The following is a 16880-nucleotide window of genomic DNA, read 5'->3' on the forward strand; positions in this document are numbered from 1 at the left end:
ACACGGAAACACTTCTTTACGGTGAGGGTGACAGAGCAGTGGCACAGGCTGCCCAGGGAGGTTGTGGAGTCCCCTTCTCTGGAGATTTTCAAGACCCGCCTGGATGCAGTCCTGAGTAATGTGCTCTGGGCAATCCTGCTTTGGCAGGGGAGTTGGGCTAGATGATCTCTAGAGGTCCCTTCCAACTCTGAAAACTCCGTGATTTCACCATATTAACTGAGCAGATGGTCAATTTAAGACCAGTTTAGATTATTCAGAGATATTTTTTAAGAAACATCCTTTGGTTTTGTACACACTGACTTTGTGTGCACAAAAATGGTATCTTGAAGGCTCAGGGGTTTAAACAACATATTGGCTCTCTTTCTATGCATAGGTAGCTGTGGCGATATCCTGCAAAATTTGGAATTTATTCTGAAACCCTAGAAATGAGAACAAATTTCACAGCAGTATTTGCAAATATTTTGGTCATATATTGATCTGATACACTTTTGTGAAATGTGTGAAGACATATTTGTATCAAAAACCATAGTGCAGTTTTTATCTTTGCTGGACTAAATGTATTTCTGGTTTAATGATAATGAATTTGGTAAGAATGGCTCGGTGGTATAAATGAATATATTTAAATATCAAACTTCTGTGAAGTCTGTGTAATAATAGAAAAGAGAGTTTGGAGAACACTGTTTTGAGTATCTTTGATGTAGTAATTGGAGTATATTCATTTCACATGACTGTCATTAAGGAAGACAGACAAAATCTTGTCATTGAGTTTTGTAGGTGTGATTCCCATGTATGGACAGTCTCTTTAATCAGTGAAAGGGATTGCTGAAAGATAAACTATTGATAGTTTTGACTTTGGTCTCAACAGAGGAAGGAGAGAGAGAAGAAAGACATGTTTCTTTGAAGGATGAGTCTGTCAATCCACTTGATGGGAAGTTCCTAGTCCTGTACTGTTGCTAGGTGATGTGTGACAGAAAGGGTATTTGAACCAGCTTCGAAATCTCTGTCGGGATTGTTAACAGTAAATTTAATCCAGTTAGCAAGAGCATTTTGTTTCCGAGGGTCACACTGGTGCACCGCAGCTGTTCACAGCTGCTTAGGAGGCAACGCAGAGTGATGGTCCCCTCGCAAGGAGAGATTTGTGGTGTGCCACTTGCTGTGGTATCGTCTCACCTCCAGAAGTTAGGCATCTCAGTAAACAGCTTGCACCTGCACCTCGTGTACTCACTAGGCAGAGAACAGACTGTCAGGTGGGTAATTTATTCCTCTGTGACCCAGGTGGGGAGATACCTGCTGAGGGAGGTGCTTCACTTCTTGCTTGGCTGTAGGTGCAGATGGAGTGACTGGACAAGATGAGGTATTTAATCTGTGGAGACAAAGATAAGAAGCAACCCTCAAGTATCGTCATGGACCCAAGAAGTGTTGCAGACTAGAACTGCGTGCTTTAGCTACCAGAGATGGTACAAAATCACTTCAATGGGGTATTGGAAAGTAATTCCCACCCTTATTTGGTCTTCTGTGCTGGGCAGCTTGCACTATGGAGTTCAGTTGGATCAGTTCAGCCGAGTTGGGGCTTGGGAAGTCTTATGAAGTCCTTAGCGAGCCGTAGGGGTAAGTGGTCTGATTTTAAGAGAAACTTAGTGTTTCTTATTTGTACTGCCCCTACTACAGCTACTTACCTGGTGCTTGAAATGTTAAGATATGATATTTTGAAATCTGGGTCAAATATATGAAGCATACATGCTATGTATATATATGTATGTATATGCATTTTGTTGATAAACACTCTGTGATAAGCCATTCCTGAAGATCTAGGACTTTGTTCTATTTGAAGAAAATCTGTGGGAGTTTTGCCTTCGACAGAGTCACAATGTAAGGTCCTATTTTAGCAAGGTTCTTCGTTTAATTTAAGCACAAACTTGAGTGTTTCCTGGAAAACTCTTTGCATATGTAGCTATCTAATTATGCTTCTTTTCCCCCGTCTCTCCTCTCCTGGGATACATAAAGAACTAGATGAATATAAATGCAGTTTTGAATGCCTGGAAATCTTATTCTGATGAGCAAGGGTCTAAGATGAAATTCTGTTGCCCTTTTTTTGAACCTTTCCAGTCTTGAAGTTATCAGGACACAAATACAACAATTTGGTATTATGATGTAGAGTTTAGGGGATTCTCAAGTACCCGTATAGTTATGTAATATAGTTAAAAAATGTACAACAACATGTACAGTTCTACCGAACCCTGCTTTGCTGAAACTTTTTTTTTTTTTCACTAGAAAGTGTTTTAAAGTAAGGAGTATCTCATATTTTCAGTACCAGAAACAGAAAGCATTTGGAAGTTGCAAGTCAGATTGACAGAAGTAATGAAAATAGCTGATAAACACTGAGTTTGTATGTAGGGGTTAGTGGGGGTTTATTTGGGGGTGGGGTTTTTTGACATTTACTTTTTGGAGGCTTTGGGGTGCCTTTCATACCTATAGCTTCAGTAGGACTCAAGTATTTAATTGATATCTTAAAGACGATGTTTTACTGCATAAGGTGTGTGAGAAAACTATTTTTAGTTGGTAGCTGTTTGGGGACAGGGAATATGGCATTTCGCATGCACAGGAGTGCTCTATAATGACTCCTTTAGATTGTTTGCATTGTAAATTAATGTCTTCAAACACCAAAAAAAATACTTTAATTGCACAACTGTTCTAGCAGCCCAGAAGTTCTGGCTGAGTCTTCTGATAATCACCCAGTTTGGCCATCACATCATATGTAACTATTAAACCCCAAGGAAAATCTTCAGCATCAGACAGATTCTTGTACCGTTTAATGTAGGTCTGGGATCAGAGACAGCTGCTCTGGGGGCTGGCGCTGTAGCTTTGGGAAGCATAAGTAACAAAAGGTGGTGCATTACATCTGAGGTGAAACCCCAGCTGACCTGCTGCCCCTTGGTGTGTTTAAATCAATGTTTGAGGTTTACTGAGCTGCATGGCAGCCTTTTATATATATATGTATGACAATGTACTAAAGAACCAGGAAATTTTCTCAGACAGATGGCGTGTTGCAAGTTTTCAGAGAAAAGTTTAAAGAGATGGGGATACTATTAAAAGATGTTACGGCATTTACTGTAATGTGCAGAGCACACAATAATTGGAATTTAAGTGTTAAGAGCTACATTTTAGTAACACCAACCACAGCTGAAAGCAGTCTTCGTGGAGGTTGTTGTTAACATGGCTGAATAGCCTCTTTAAGTTGACATTATTTTTTATGATTTCCAGTGAAAGGAAAATACAACAGGAGAAAGTTTTGGAAGTCTGATTGAAATCTATTTTTATCCACCTGTCTACAGGATCCCGATTTCTAACAAAACATCATTATTCAGCATTTATTCATGATTTTTGTAGGGATTCCGTAAGGGTTTTTTGTTGTTGTTGTTGTTTTTCATCTTTCTGGCTAATTTTTTTCTATTCCTGTTTGGGATCGATTTAAGGTATATTTTCTTTTGATAGTTTTGTCAAGACAGCAGAACCAAATAGGGAGGGCTTTTTACCAAATGAGCAAATAGTCCTCTTGCCTCAATTTGATGTTGTTAATCTTAATTTCTAATGGATTTTAAAGCTGTTTGTACTGCCAATAGCATCCTTGTCACCTCCTCTGTATTTGCCTGCTCACAATTCGCATATCCCTCTGGGGATCTGTCAGCCCTTTAACCACAGAGGCATCCCATCAGAAACAATGGCTTTCCTGACCTGCCCTTTCAGGGCAAGTCTTCAGGCAGCTCCAGTCCTTGAGCTGAAGCTCCTGCTAAACTTTAGTGGAAGGGAAAAAGCAAGCTGACACCTAGACCTTGTGAGTAAAAGAGGCAAAAGGATGCTGCTTTGTCAGAAAACATGAAAGCAGACTTAAATCATTGGGCTACAATGGGAACTTTGAGTTAGGTGGGTATTGTCGATAGCCTGCTATTTATTGAGCATCTCATGGATATGTTCTCTCACATGATAGCGCTTCAGTAGCTCAGGTGTTTAAAAAAATTACTATAGTCAATATTCAATAGCTATAATTCCTCTGAATGTCTCTCAAAGAGCTCACTGTGTTCATCATAAGGCCCCAGTCTAGCAAAGAGTGTATGTCAAAAAACAATCTGCCCGCTCGTGAGCCAGTGTATCAAATGCAGTTCCAAACAGCAGCAGACTTTCAATTTCGTTCCTCAAAATGAAATTTCCAAAATCAAAACAATCGATTTATGTAAGGGAAGCTAAATTTGGTCTTGCTGCTTGATTTTTTTTTTTTTTTTTTTTTCCCATGTGCTTTCCTATCGTCTCCACAGGAAAATTTGCTGACATTTTAAAGTAAGGGCTTTGATTCATACAGCTTCGATAGTCTTCAAGATTTTTATAAAGGATATTTTGCTCATCTCCTTAGTAGTTTTGGCAGATAAGTGTGGTAATAAGGGAGCAGGGCCGTTCATGAAGAATGGGAAGAGTTGACAGTGTGGTTTGGTATCTCAGTTTGAGAGCTTCAGATTTAAGGACCAAAGAATATAACCTAGATCATTAGTTAAGTGCTGAGTTGTCACTGACAAGTGGAAATGCAGCTGTCACCCTTAAAGGGCAAAGGCAGCCGTGGCAGGGGTCAAAAAGGGCGTGAATCCTGTTAGTATCAAAATTATTCTCTTCCACTGAACTTATAATAAAAATATCTATTTTAGGTGTGTGGGGCTCATTGCAGGTTACAGTGAGATAGCCCAGGACATGCAGCGTATGCCCTTTATAAATAGGTGCTGAATGGCAGCCAGATCATGTATTGCTGTAAGGGACTGTGTGCTTCAAACTTGGTTAGGCAAGTCTTTAATGTAACAGAAGAATTTCACGTTTTACTTGTCCAAACCCAGCAACCCAAAAATGATGGTCTGTCTAAATTCTTGCCTTTAAAACCTGGAGAAAAATCCTGTGTTTCGGAAGAGCAAATTCATACTCGCATTGCCTGATTGGTCACTTACTCTGAACTTCTAAAACCCTTACTGACCCAGTCCCAGATAACTTCTCTTTTGATAAATTTGCTTTGGAAGAACATCCCATTTCAACTATGTCTCTTTTTTTATTCTGTGTTGCGTGGCTAATACATATGTGGGACTAACTAGAGTATGATTGACCATAAAGACATCCTATCGTTGACACTAAATATAAAGGAAGAAGGTTATTTTCTTTCTTCTTTTGTTGATATCACCAAGAATGAAGTGGTGAGCAATACGTTCACCTGGGTTAAAGAACAAAGGAATGCCAAATATGTGGAAGAGAATAAAACCAGATAAACGAGCCTGTTCAGTTTGAGTTCAGAATGATGCTCTTCCCAGACAGACCCTTTAGGAGAAGCATTTATCAGTCTGATTTTGGGTTTGAGATGGTACAGAGTAAAAAGCAGATGAGTTCTCCTCTCCTGGAGAAATTAAACAGCGTTTTGCAACGTTCAGCCTGTAAATAAAAGAGAAAGTAATCCATCTAGTAATACACCATCACTAATTTAGCATCTTCAGGGCATTTCTCTAGCTTTTCTCCTAGGTGTAAATTAACACAATTTCTTTGCCTTTCTCCTTCAAATTCCCATCTCTGGAATGCAACTACTACTTTTATATTCCTCTTCTGTTTTTCTCTTATGTGAAAGCCTGTCATTGACTTGTTTACCCATGAAATCTTCTTTGTCTCGGAGCACAATAATATTCCTTCTTTACAGAACCCTCAAATGGGATTATTCTGTCTGTTTTCCTGCAGCACTTGCCATCATACCCAGTATTTAATGAGGCTCGGCTTTTTATGATAGACAGTAGTTTCTTTCCAGTTAATTCACCATACTTCAAAATGCTCTCGTAAACCTTGTGAGGTATTTGGTGAACATGTGCGTAGCTCCATTGGCTACAAGCAGATATGATACCGGTCAGGAGATGCCTGTTAGACTAAGGTCTTATTGATATAGGATTTCCTGTGAGATCCATGAAAAATAGCCCTTTTCATCATCTTAAGCATATCATCCTGTTACACTAAATTTAATTTGTATCAGTTGGTGGAGATTTAGATTCTTATTCAAAAGTTATTAAATATTAAATAGTACCCTAAATGCTAATAATATGCAGACAGTGGGGGGGAGGAAGGTTGATGTGAGAGTGAAATGTGAACTGCAGTATATATTTGTGTCAGTTTTGAAATCGTTTGATCTCTACACAGAATCTGTCATCTCGTAGTGATACTATTTGCTGACCATTTTTTAGTATTTCTACCAGACTGAGAAATCTTGCCTTTTAGGAAGCCTGAGCTTTCAAATTATACTGGCCCCATTCAAAGGACTGAATTCAGTCATGCAGGGCTGCTTTTCATTTCTCTTCGCTTTTATAAACTTCATCTTGAGGCCAAGGACCAAGCAGATTTCTTGGTTAGAAAAACACTGAGTGCATTTCTTGGAAATGCTGCAGCCAAATAGAAACTAGTAGAGTTGCAAAATAACCTGAAATTGTTTCTCACGTGCTTATGCTACCGATGAAGCTGAGGTTCAGCCTATTGTTAGCTGCTAAAAGCCACTGAATATATCTTTCCTTCACAGAAATGGTATGTAGTAATTTCTATATTGGATATAAACCTGAAAAAATACTAAAACCCCAAAATAAACAGAATATATCTCACAGTATACAAAATATGTGGCCCTTTGGACATGAAGAAGGAGGAGGAGGGCGAGGGCATCACCATTGAACATGATTCATTTCATAGTGCTTAAGACAGTTAATTCCAGCCTTCTCAATTCCTTAGGCAAAATGAAATTCTCATTTTGAGCTTTATCTAAAATCCATTGAAATGATAGTGAATCTCTGTGCTGAGGCTGGTAACCTTAGGACAGATTGTGTTAGTTTGATGAGCAAAACAGTTTCCGTATGTTTATCTTATGAGACTTAATAGCTCGGAATAGGAATGTGCAGCCATTGACTGGACATCATTTTGTCTGTACTGTACCAATACAGAGCTCAAAGGCTTTGAAGGATTTACAGGAGCGATTTTATTTTTATCCTGGGTTAAAAACTTTAAATATTTTCATGAATAATTAACCAGATCAGAACCTAGTGCCGTCATATTTAAAATGTTCAGAATAACACAAGTTTTCAAAATTGAAGTATTTGTGAAAATATTCACCTCTTTTAATGTAAGTGTTTCCAAAAGATATTTAACTATTTTGTAATATATTTACCTGCAGGATCCAAAACTGCGTGAACTGTTGGATGCTGGGAACCTAGGAGGTCGACTGGAAAATCGAATGATAACTGTTGTCTATGGTCCAGACCTGGTCAATATATCGTACTTGAACTTGGTGGCATTCCAAGAGGATATAGCAAAGGTAATATACATTCATCTGTGTCATATAGAATTAAAGTTTTTCAAGTATTGTTTTGAGATATAGATAAATGAGATAAAAGTGGAGATTGCTATGAAATGAACCTCAGTTCTGTTATAGAGCAGTGCCACTCAGTACACAAGAAGAAATGGGCACTCATTTTTTTAGGGAGTTTATTCAGCAAAGTTAATGCCCCTGATATGTGTGCTTATCTTCAGCACACATAAGAACTGTGAAAATAATGGTACATGCAAATTTTTACTGGGCTATAAGTGGTACACTGTGTGTCTCCAAACACATATCGATGTCTTTCAGTAGTTATCACCTTTTATGCTTGTTCTAAGTGTGTGAGAATTATGGATCATCTGTGAGATTGAGGTTTGTAAATGGCTGACCTTTGAGGTTGGCCTATATCAGAGTAGTGGGAGTCTACAGCTCTACCTTGTCTACGGAAGAATGTCAGCAATCAGGCACCTAATTTATCTCGCATGACTGTTTCTGCTCATGTTCAAAGGTTAATTTTAAGCACTGCATTTTGTCTGCTGATAGCCCTTGATAAGAATTGTGAAGTCAACGTCATTACCTTAGCAAAGTATTTTTTCCATGCATGTATACAGTCCCTTCATTTCTGTCCAACACGCCACATAGAACCAGGTTGTGTGTGACAAGCAAGTTATGATTGAATTTAGTGCATGCTTATTTTTTTCCTTCTTGCACCTTCTGTATGTGACTCAGTTGTGTTCAGTGAAATGTGAGCTCTTTAATTTATCTATTCCAAATTGACATTTAAAAGCTACTCCTCTTTCTGCTTCCATTCATGTAGATAGACTGATGACAGCATCCAGATAACCATGCACAGAACACACTTTCATACGGTTTGCATCCTTGAGTCTATTAGATTCCACTAAAAAGATAGTTTCTCTGTAGACTGCTGTTACTTAACAACAATAAGGAGTTATTTTGACACCTCACAGGCAACAAGGATGGTCAGACCAGGTGAAAAAAGGTCATAGGGTGAAAGCCTTAAGCTAGGAGGATGTATTTTTGCTTGCCAGGTTTGTCTCTGCTAATCTTCGTTAGCCAATTGGTCAACTTGGCAAAAGCACACTTTCTACTGTTTCTTTGATATGAAAGAATAGAAACAAAATGAGTTCATGGTGGTTCATGGACTGCTGAGTGGGAGGTGCTGCCCTCGGACTTGAAAATGCACAGCTGTACTCTGCAGGGGTGGTTAAGAAATCTTAACACTGCAAAAGTGACAATGATTGAAACAACTCTTCAGGAAAAAAACCCAAACAACTAAGCATGTCATGAAAACGAAAAGCTGTGCTAAAGTTTCACTAGCAAAAATTGTTAGCCCTTTACAAGGAAGAGGGAAAATTGCCGAAATTAAAAGCGTATGTCCTTTTCGTCTTCCCTGTCTAGCCAGCAATCACTGAACCATAATCTAGTTGCTAAAAAAGTAGAAAAATTGGTATTTTAGGGCCATTTTCTGTTAGGTAATGGAACCTTAAAAATACTGCAGATAAAATGATGTTTTAGAAATGCTTGACTGCTCTAAATCCTGAGTAACTCCTACGATCTGAGTAACTAAGAATCTAAGTCTTCCTTGTTATTTGTAAATGCGGTAGACCAAATAAATTCCCATTTTATCAATCAGACACTGTAGCCTGGGGATGGGATTTTCAAAGCATTGCAGATTAGCTGTGCTTGCTTTGAAATCATTCTAAACATCCTGATTGTTTCAGTGAGAACAGAGTTTGATCACTGTTGAATGCATCTAAAATTTCTTCTTTTTTTAACATGTTTTCCAACTTTATATGAGCCAGACCACAGAATCTGGTCCTTATCTCCAAGACCCTTGTAGTGACTCAGACAAGTTGCTATAAATAAGTATATCGGGCACAAATCATCTCTTCGGGGAGCTCTGAGAAGGCGTGTAAATACAAGAAGTTTTCAACATCACACATGTGAATTTTGACCCGTCCTCTTGCTGATGTTCCAGGGAAAGCAAATGCCACTGAAAAACTCCCCCACCTTTCCCTTTTCAGTGCATGAATATTTTTCAGATTAACCCTTCATTTGTGATGCCTTATTTTTCAAGTTGTGTGACAAGTATCAATCAGTCCTCCCTTGGAGGAGAAAGGCGAAGTAAACTGTTAACAGTCTTAGGCAGTTAAAATTAGTTGATTATGGGTTTTCTTCTTTTGCAGAAGGCTTCTTGTTCTGCTACAAACTCTGTTCATCACATCCACTGGCCAAGTTGTGGGAAAATTATGAAAATATGAGCCTTGGGCTATTCAGCTTGCTTTAAGTGAACTAAATACAGAGCTAGAAATTATGATGTAGTCACGATGTACTGTTTCCTCCAGGAGGAAGAAACTAAGGTTTAAAGTACATTAGTGATGAGATGAAGGGCACTGAGCAGCTGGTTTGTTCAAAGAATGCGGTTTGGAATTCATTGGGTAACACTCTGAAGGGCAGATTGCTAGACACGTCCCGATGATGAAGAGAAGTAGCACTGATACAGTGCTTGCTTATTTTCAGATGGGTGTTTCTGTCTTGGGATAGGATTTGTGAACATCCACAAACGTAGCACTGCAGAAGCCAGGATAAAGAAATCAGTTTATTCTCAAACCCTATTCTGAGAGGATACTTTTTTTCTTCCTCTCCATTCCCAACATGAAGTTCAACCTGTGAACCTCTGTGTCTCCTCTGCAGTATTTCATGCTCTTCCCAAATCCGGTAACTTCAGAAGTGAACATCCCATCTTTCCCATCTCTTTCCTCTTGTTCTCTTTTGTGCCTCACATGCCAACTCTGTTCTCACCACACAGTCCATCCAGGCCATACAGATCCTATCCAGAGCCAAAGGAATTCTGTTTCTCCTCAGTTCAGTAAGCTTTGGATCATTAAGCTGATTAATTCCTCCATAAGTAAAATGATGTAGTCAAAGATGATTCACAAGTTGTGCTATACTGTGCTTTTCAGCATACGTCTTTGTTTTTCCAGCTTCTTAAGCATATTTAAGAGCTTGATCAATATAATAAAATGGTAAAACCATATAAATTCATGTCCGTTTGATATACTTTTTTTAAAATAAAATTCATAAGGATGCTGAAAGTGTGGAATTTCAGCAGCTTGCTATGTTAACTTCCCATCAAAAACAAATGTGCGAGAAACATTGTCTTCACACATGGTCAGTTCTGATTTGAAAGAAGTGTTTTTAAGAATGTGTGCCATCTTTTCTTATGAAAAAAGTCTCATCTCTTCTTTTGAGATTAATGTCTTACGGTATGTATCCTGATGCATGTAACAGAGAAAAAAAAATTACTTCACTGAGCAACAGATTTCCAAATGAACTGCTGCTTATACGCTACCTGCCAAAGCACAGAACAGCTAAATAATTTGTAGGTAAAGTTCACAGGAATGATATAAATATAAATTAGTGTAACAGGATGTAGGCAAGAGGAGATCAAGTTCAGGGGACTCTTATCATGATGGATGCGACTTGCTTGGAGTTGAATGTCAGAAGGCTGGGCTCTGCCCCTACCAAACAGGATCAGAGGCTTCCAGTCTGCAAACAATTTGTTGGCACTAGTGCAGATCCATTTCAAAGTGCCCAGATTTATATTTTCCATTTGTATTGCATCTGTACAGGAGTCTTCAGCTACCGCAGTGATTCGGAGGCTGTTATAACCTTTTCACAGAAGGCTGTTTTCTTTCTACACAAAACAGCTTTCTACCCTGTGGAGCACTCTCACCAAGCGCTGCCTTCTAGAATTGCTGCTGCTCGTAAAGACGGCTGCAGAGTGCATCATGCACGGAGTTAAAGCATGGGCTTTACTCTGCACCATGCAGCAAAACCAAGGAAACAGCCATTTGGTAGCTCAAGCGGCAAGACACATCTTGGCTCACAGCTTGAGGCAAGCCCATCAAAGTCGGTCCAAAGCATCTCCTTTATTTCTTCGGGTCTGTGCTCAGGGCTGTTGTTTCCCCTCCTGCTGAGGGTTCAGACCAGTGACTAGAAAGATGATGTGATCATTGACGTGTTTTCTGATCTTGGTTTTTTGGCTGTGGCTCTGTGGTGGCTGGAATTAAGACCCTAAAATGAGAGAGGCAATGAGCAAGTATTGCTCGTGACTTGTCGATTTGGCATCTGCCTCATTAGAACGGGCTCAGCCCGCAGGTAGCCCTTAGAATATTTGGCAAGAGCAATGCGATCACTTGAAGAGCTAGGCAAAGCTAGCAAAGGAACGTGGCAAGACTGTTTATATAAATAATGCTTGTGATAGGCACATAGTAACTGAGTTCCCCTTACGTTCCTGTCAACAAGCGCTCGAACAAAGAGAATGAAGAGCTGGGGTGTGGGATACTCCTGAAGTACTTCTGTTTTCCACAAAATACTTCAGTTTTAAGCCCAGCAGAATTAGTGAGATCAAAACAAAGTCTATCGAGAAGTGTTAAAAGCCAACATATTTTCAATTTCTAAATAATATTTTATGTTGCCACTAATCTTTGCAGCCGTTAGTGCCACAGGGAGAAGTTTTAACTGCTATTATTAGTGCCTAAACAAAGCAGTGTTTACAAGATGAGCCTATTTTAAGCCTGGAAAAATGAGTTGCCAAGAAGGAAAAAAAGATGCTGCGTTTAATACGCTCTCTGTTCCAAGAGTCACAGCAAAGCAGTGGTGTTGCTAACAAACTCGACTCCTCATGTTCTTTCTCACACCTGTTTTTTTCAAATTAGACCTAAGAAGGAAAAAACAAGTAAAGAAAAATAACGTAAGTGGTCATGAGTGGTGGAGGGGAGGACTGTCTCAGCAACAGTGGTTTACCTCCAGAACAGGTCTGTGAAGGAAGAAGGTTTCTCTGCCAGGAATACCACTCACAGGGAGATGTGTTGTCTCAGCTGCTGAGGGGTGAGGTTGTAAATGGGGTGGACTTAAGGATATGGTAGCTGAAGGATGTCAAAGGCCCTTATAACTGCAGGTGTATAGGTAACCTTAGCTCTTCCTCATTGGCAACTGTGTGAGACCGGTTTCAGGAACAAGACCTGATAGCTTTAGGGAACAAATCTTAGCACATTAAAAAAGTAGAAAAGATGATAACTTCTGAACCTCAAAAATTGATCACCTAGTCATGCAGAAACTTGAGGCTTTTTAGGTAAAACAAGCTCATAAGCTCCAAAGTGACGTAGGAACATTTCTTTCATTGGAAGTCAATGGTACTTTTCATCATTATCAATTTTTGTCAGAAAGAAATCACCATTTTGTATTTTTCCTCAAGAAAAAGAGGAACCAAGGAGAAGGAATACCTCCAAAATAGTTTGCATCTGGGAGAGTGTGTGGTGATGGGAATTTTGGATCTGGACTGATATGAAAGGAAACTCAATTTTAGTTGCAGCGAAAACCCAGAAAACTTCAAGTACGAAAAAATAAATATCACATTGTTTGCAAAGGCATTATTTATTTTCGTTCCTTTCTCTTACAGGAGTGAAAGAAAGCCAATCCAAAACCATAGTTGTGTTTAAAAAAGGTTTGCAATTAAAGATTGTAAATAAGCACCAAGTTAGCAAGGAAAAATGTGCTGAAGCTGTCGATGAGAAGCTGCAGGAGACACCTGCAAGGAAGGAGAGCGACAGGATGAGCAGTGAGAGTCTAAACCTCAGAGTATAGTCATGGATCAGCCTCGCTGGGAAGCTGGGAAAGGGAAGACCAAAGGAAAGGACTTCAGCAACACACTTAGAAATGAGAAGAAATCAGTCAGGAAAATAGAGAGGAAAATTCAGGGAGAGCCTTGGGAAGAGCAATGCCTGCAGGTGGAGAGGGGAGGTGTCTCTTGAGCAGCTGGAGGACATTTCCCTAGGTCAGGGTAGCAAGAGGGGAAAAATAATTTAGCGAGCAATAGGACCACAGTGTAAGGATGTACGGTTGGGGGAAGAGAAGCTTTCTGTTTGGAGTTGCATCATCTTCCCGGTATATCAGAATAATTTAAATTTATTCCTATATATTTCTCCTGGTTTGTTTTTTAAGCATTTCTCTTACGTTGGCTGCTAAGATCATAGATACAGTGCTTAATTCAGTATCCACCACGAAAGATAAGGCACCGTATTTGTTATCTGAATTGCTCTGTGATCTGTGGAGAGAGTGATGCAGAGCCTCTCATAACAAACTGTTACAAGAGGAGACATTGTAGCAAGAGTCATGCTATGGTGTGGTCTGTACACCATCCTCTCCCATCTGTCTGTCTTCAGAGGGCTTGAAAGCCCATTTCAGCTTCGTTTACAAGAATAGTGATATAAAGGTTTTTTTTTTTTTTTAGTCCCTAGTGTGTCAACCAGAACAGTGTCCAACACAAGAAAATGTATTTTTCTGGACCATTTATTGTACATCTTCCAGGGACATGAATATGTTTGGCATCAGACATTTATCCATATGATTGGTGTTTTTTTTTCAATTCAGTAGAATAAGGTATCATTAAAAAAATATTTGTAACAGTCTTTGTTGTTTGTAGCATGAGAAAATCAGGTCTCACAGACAAGGAAGAAAACTGCAAATGGAAAAATCAAGTTCAGACTTTAATTAGGCCCTTTTTACTAACGATATAATTTTTGAAAATATTTTGCATTGTGTAAGTAAATATCTAAACAAGGCTTCATTTAATCCCATTTTCTCTCTATAGGAATGGTCAGATGAAGTGTTCAGTTTGGCAACGAATTTGTTGGCACAGAACATGTCAAGGGACGCCTTTCTGGAAAAAGCGTAAGTGGCCGTTGTATTTAATGCTGTGGGTGTTGCTCTTTTCTCTGCGTCATTTTCCTCTTTTCTTGTTAGTCACATTGTCATCTATTGTTTCTGCTTTGATGAGTTGTCACTTTTGTAAACACAGGCTGTCCTTTCTCATGGTTTTAAAAAGGCTGTTATCTAAATGTTATTTAAACAAAAATCTTGTTAGGGTTCTTCTTACAAACTATTAAGTTGTAGCAAAAAAAACAGAATTATCCCCTTGTAAACCAAAGCAGCAACTTCAGCTGTAGTCTGAAGCTCTCAATTTAAAATGAAAGAATATTCTGGACTGACTTGTTTCTGGTTTATTTTCCCTTTTTTCTGTTATTGATCAAAAAATGAGAAATGCAAGAAGTCCATTTTCCTCAGTCTTATCTCTCTGATAATCTGTCTGGTTATCACGTGATTCAGAGGGAAGCTGTGAATCCATTCATCTAGATTGCTTCCGACAAAGCAGAAAAGCTGTTTATGAGAATGTCTGGGGTGTAAAAACACATCTCCAAAAGGGAAGAGAAGTAAACCTGAGATTAGCAATTCTCAGCTGAAAGATAAGTGCACATGCTGAGGGAGTTTTGCATAAGTGAATAGCATTGAGAACAGCATGGCAGATCCTACCAGATAGTGATATGGTAATGAACCGGTGTATATGTTGGCCTTTTGGGGTTCTAAAAGAGAAGCCTACGAGCTGGCTGGTTAAATTCAGCTTTGTGTCTTCCTGAAACACCTTCTAATTTCAGCTCAGTCCAGCTAAATACCAAGCCAGGGCTTAGGTTCCTAAAGCTTGCCTCTATCCAAGAAGTAAGTTAACCCACCCTTTTTCTGGACTTTCTAAGGCTGTGCATGCCTAATTTCATTAGTTGCACTCATGTCTAGTCGGAAAGTTCCCAACTGCTTAACTTTACCATGTACGTATTCCTAGCTGCTTGTTCTGGGCAGGGTGTGCGTGTTTCCTCTCATAGCATTCATTGTGGTGCAGCTGAAGTGTTCCTTCAGCTCCATAGGTTGTAGATGAGTTACAGAAGTGATCTGATTACCACTCAAATCCTCAGGTGGCCAGCAGACTTTGCTGACCAGTCTGTAATGGGGACCACTGTGGCTGTACCTATTGGGTGTTTTCATGTCAGATTCACACGAGGAACATGTTATGCAGTATAGTAGAGCCAGGCTGATTCAGAGCTATTTTTCTGTGGTTGTTCAAGCAATATTAATTGAAGATGAAGTCACTGGACACATCGTGTAGATTCAGTAGCAGGAAAGCATGGCATTCCTATGTCTCCTTCTTTTTCCACTAATTAATAAATCACTTGGGAACTGTAGGGTTCCCAGGGTCATCCGCACAAATGCCAACTCAGAGTCATTTAAGAAATCTTTGGCTTTGAAGAGTAAAAATATTTCCTCGTTATAATTACTGTACTAAGCAAATGGTTGGTTGCGGTCCTATCAGAACCCCGTTGTTGAAATAGAAAAGCAAATTACATTAGGGCAGAATTAGAAAGGATTTTTTCTTTGTGGCATACAGTCCCTCGCAGTGTTGGAAGTGCAATAATAAACAGCTTGAGCCGCTCTCCTATGGTTTGGTCAGATGAGAAAAATGGGGTAAATTTTGGAGGAGGGGTGGTTAACCAAAAGGGCAGTTTTTATTATAAATTGCTCATTCCTCTGTTGTATCAATGCAGTGTATTTTTGTGTTGAGGTGCAAAAACAGACGCTGTAGTACATTAGTACTGAAATATCGACCAGTGCAGTAATGAGCAAAGGGTGAGTGCACTGTGGAAACCTTGGGTCAGTGTTACATCCAGCATTTGTCATTCTTGGAGTCAGCACTGCACTACTGAAGAGTCCATGTGTCCCATGTGCAACAAAAAATTTGGGAGGAAAAAAGTGGCAAGTACTGGGGGGGGCTGACTGTTCTTCAGACACACATTTTTAGTTTGCTTTGACAGCAGTTTAGAATTCTCTTCCTCCCCCCCCATTTTCTTTCATTTCCAGCTGTCTTGGTTGTAAAGAAAAACATTAAATGTGACCAGAATGTACTCAAAAGCTTAAAAAAAAAAAAAAATGTAAGGCAAAATAAAAGAAAACTTTCTTACTAACTGCTGTAACTTTTTCTTTTTAATCTAGCTCAGTGCTGGGAGATGGGTCAGAGGGGATAATATTTTTGTTTGGTGACACAGTAGCACAAGAGATTTCAGTTTTTCAGTTTCCAGAAGATGCATACGAGGAGACAAGGATTCATGAAAATGTTCCTATCTCATTTAGGGATATTAGCACGTACTTTGTTTTTGAAGTGGTTGCTAATGGCATTTTCTGTTGGGAAGAAAAGGAAAATTTATTAGAACCATGCAGTTTCTTTTTGTTTTGGTAGGCCAGTGAGTAAAGTGAAAAAGTTGAGTTTTTTTTTAACAACAACGACAAAAAATCCTCTGAAATACTTAAGTGTTGCCACATTTTTTCACCAGATTGTATTACTGCAAAACTCATTTATAGTTTTAATTGTATTCAAGTGGAAGACATGAAGCACTCAAAAAGTTGTGCTTTTTGGAGGCTGCTGCTGGTTGACGTTATGCTGGTTACCAGTAGTCCTCGCATACTGGCAGGATCATCGGATAGCAGCTGTAGGCCCAACTGCTTCTCATTAAAGCTACTGGATGACTCCTGTTTCGGTAGGCTTTGAATCAATGTGTTGAAGGACTTGGACAAAGAAAGATACATCCTCATCCTGCTGCCTTAATGAGCATGT

At 39.3% G+C, this 16880-nt stretch overlaps 1 protein-coding gene across 1 annotated transcript in view; it reads left to right on the forward strand.

The window, feature by feature from the left end:
• Positions 1-16880, forward strand: part of PLCB1 (phospholipase C beta 1) — a gene marked incomplete at its 5' end in the record, with an annotated part of 178892 nt that overhangs the window by 12686 nt on the left and 149326 nt on the right. Inside the window, 3 exons of the mRNA XM_082480225.1 lie at positions 7217-7357; positions 14037-14116; positions 16262-16411. Coding sequence (XP_082336351.1) covers positions 7217-7357; positions 14037-14116; positions 16262-16411 — 371 coding nt within the window. The remainder of the gene's footprint in view (positions 1-7216; positions 7358-14036; positions 14117-16261; positions 16412-16880) is intronic.

The sequence above is a fragment of the Vanellus vanellus genome (assembly GCF_965231255.1).
Source record: "Vanellus vanellus genome assembly, chromosome: 3".
NCBI classification, from domain to species: Eukaryota; Metazoa; Chordata; class Aves; order Charadriiformes; family Charadriidae; genus Vanellus; species Vanellus vanellus.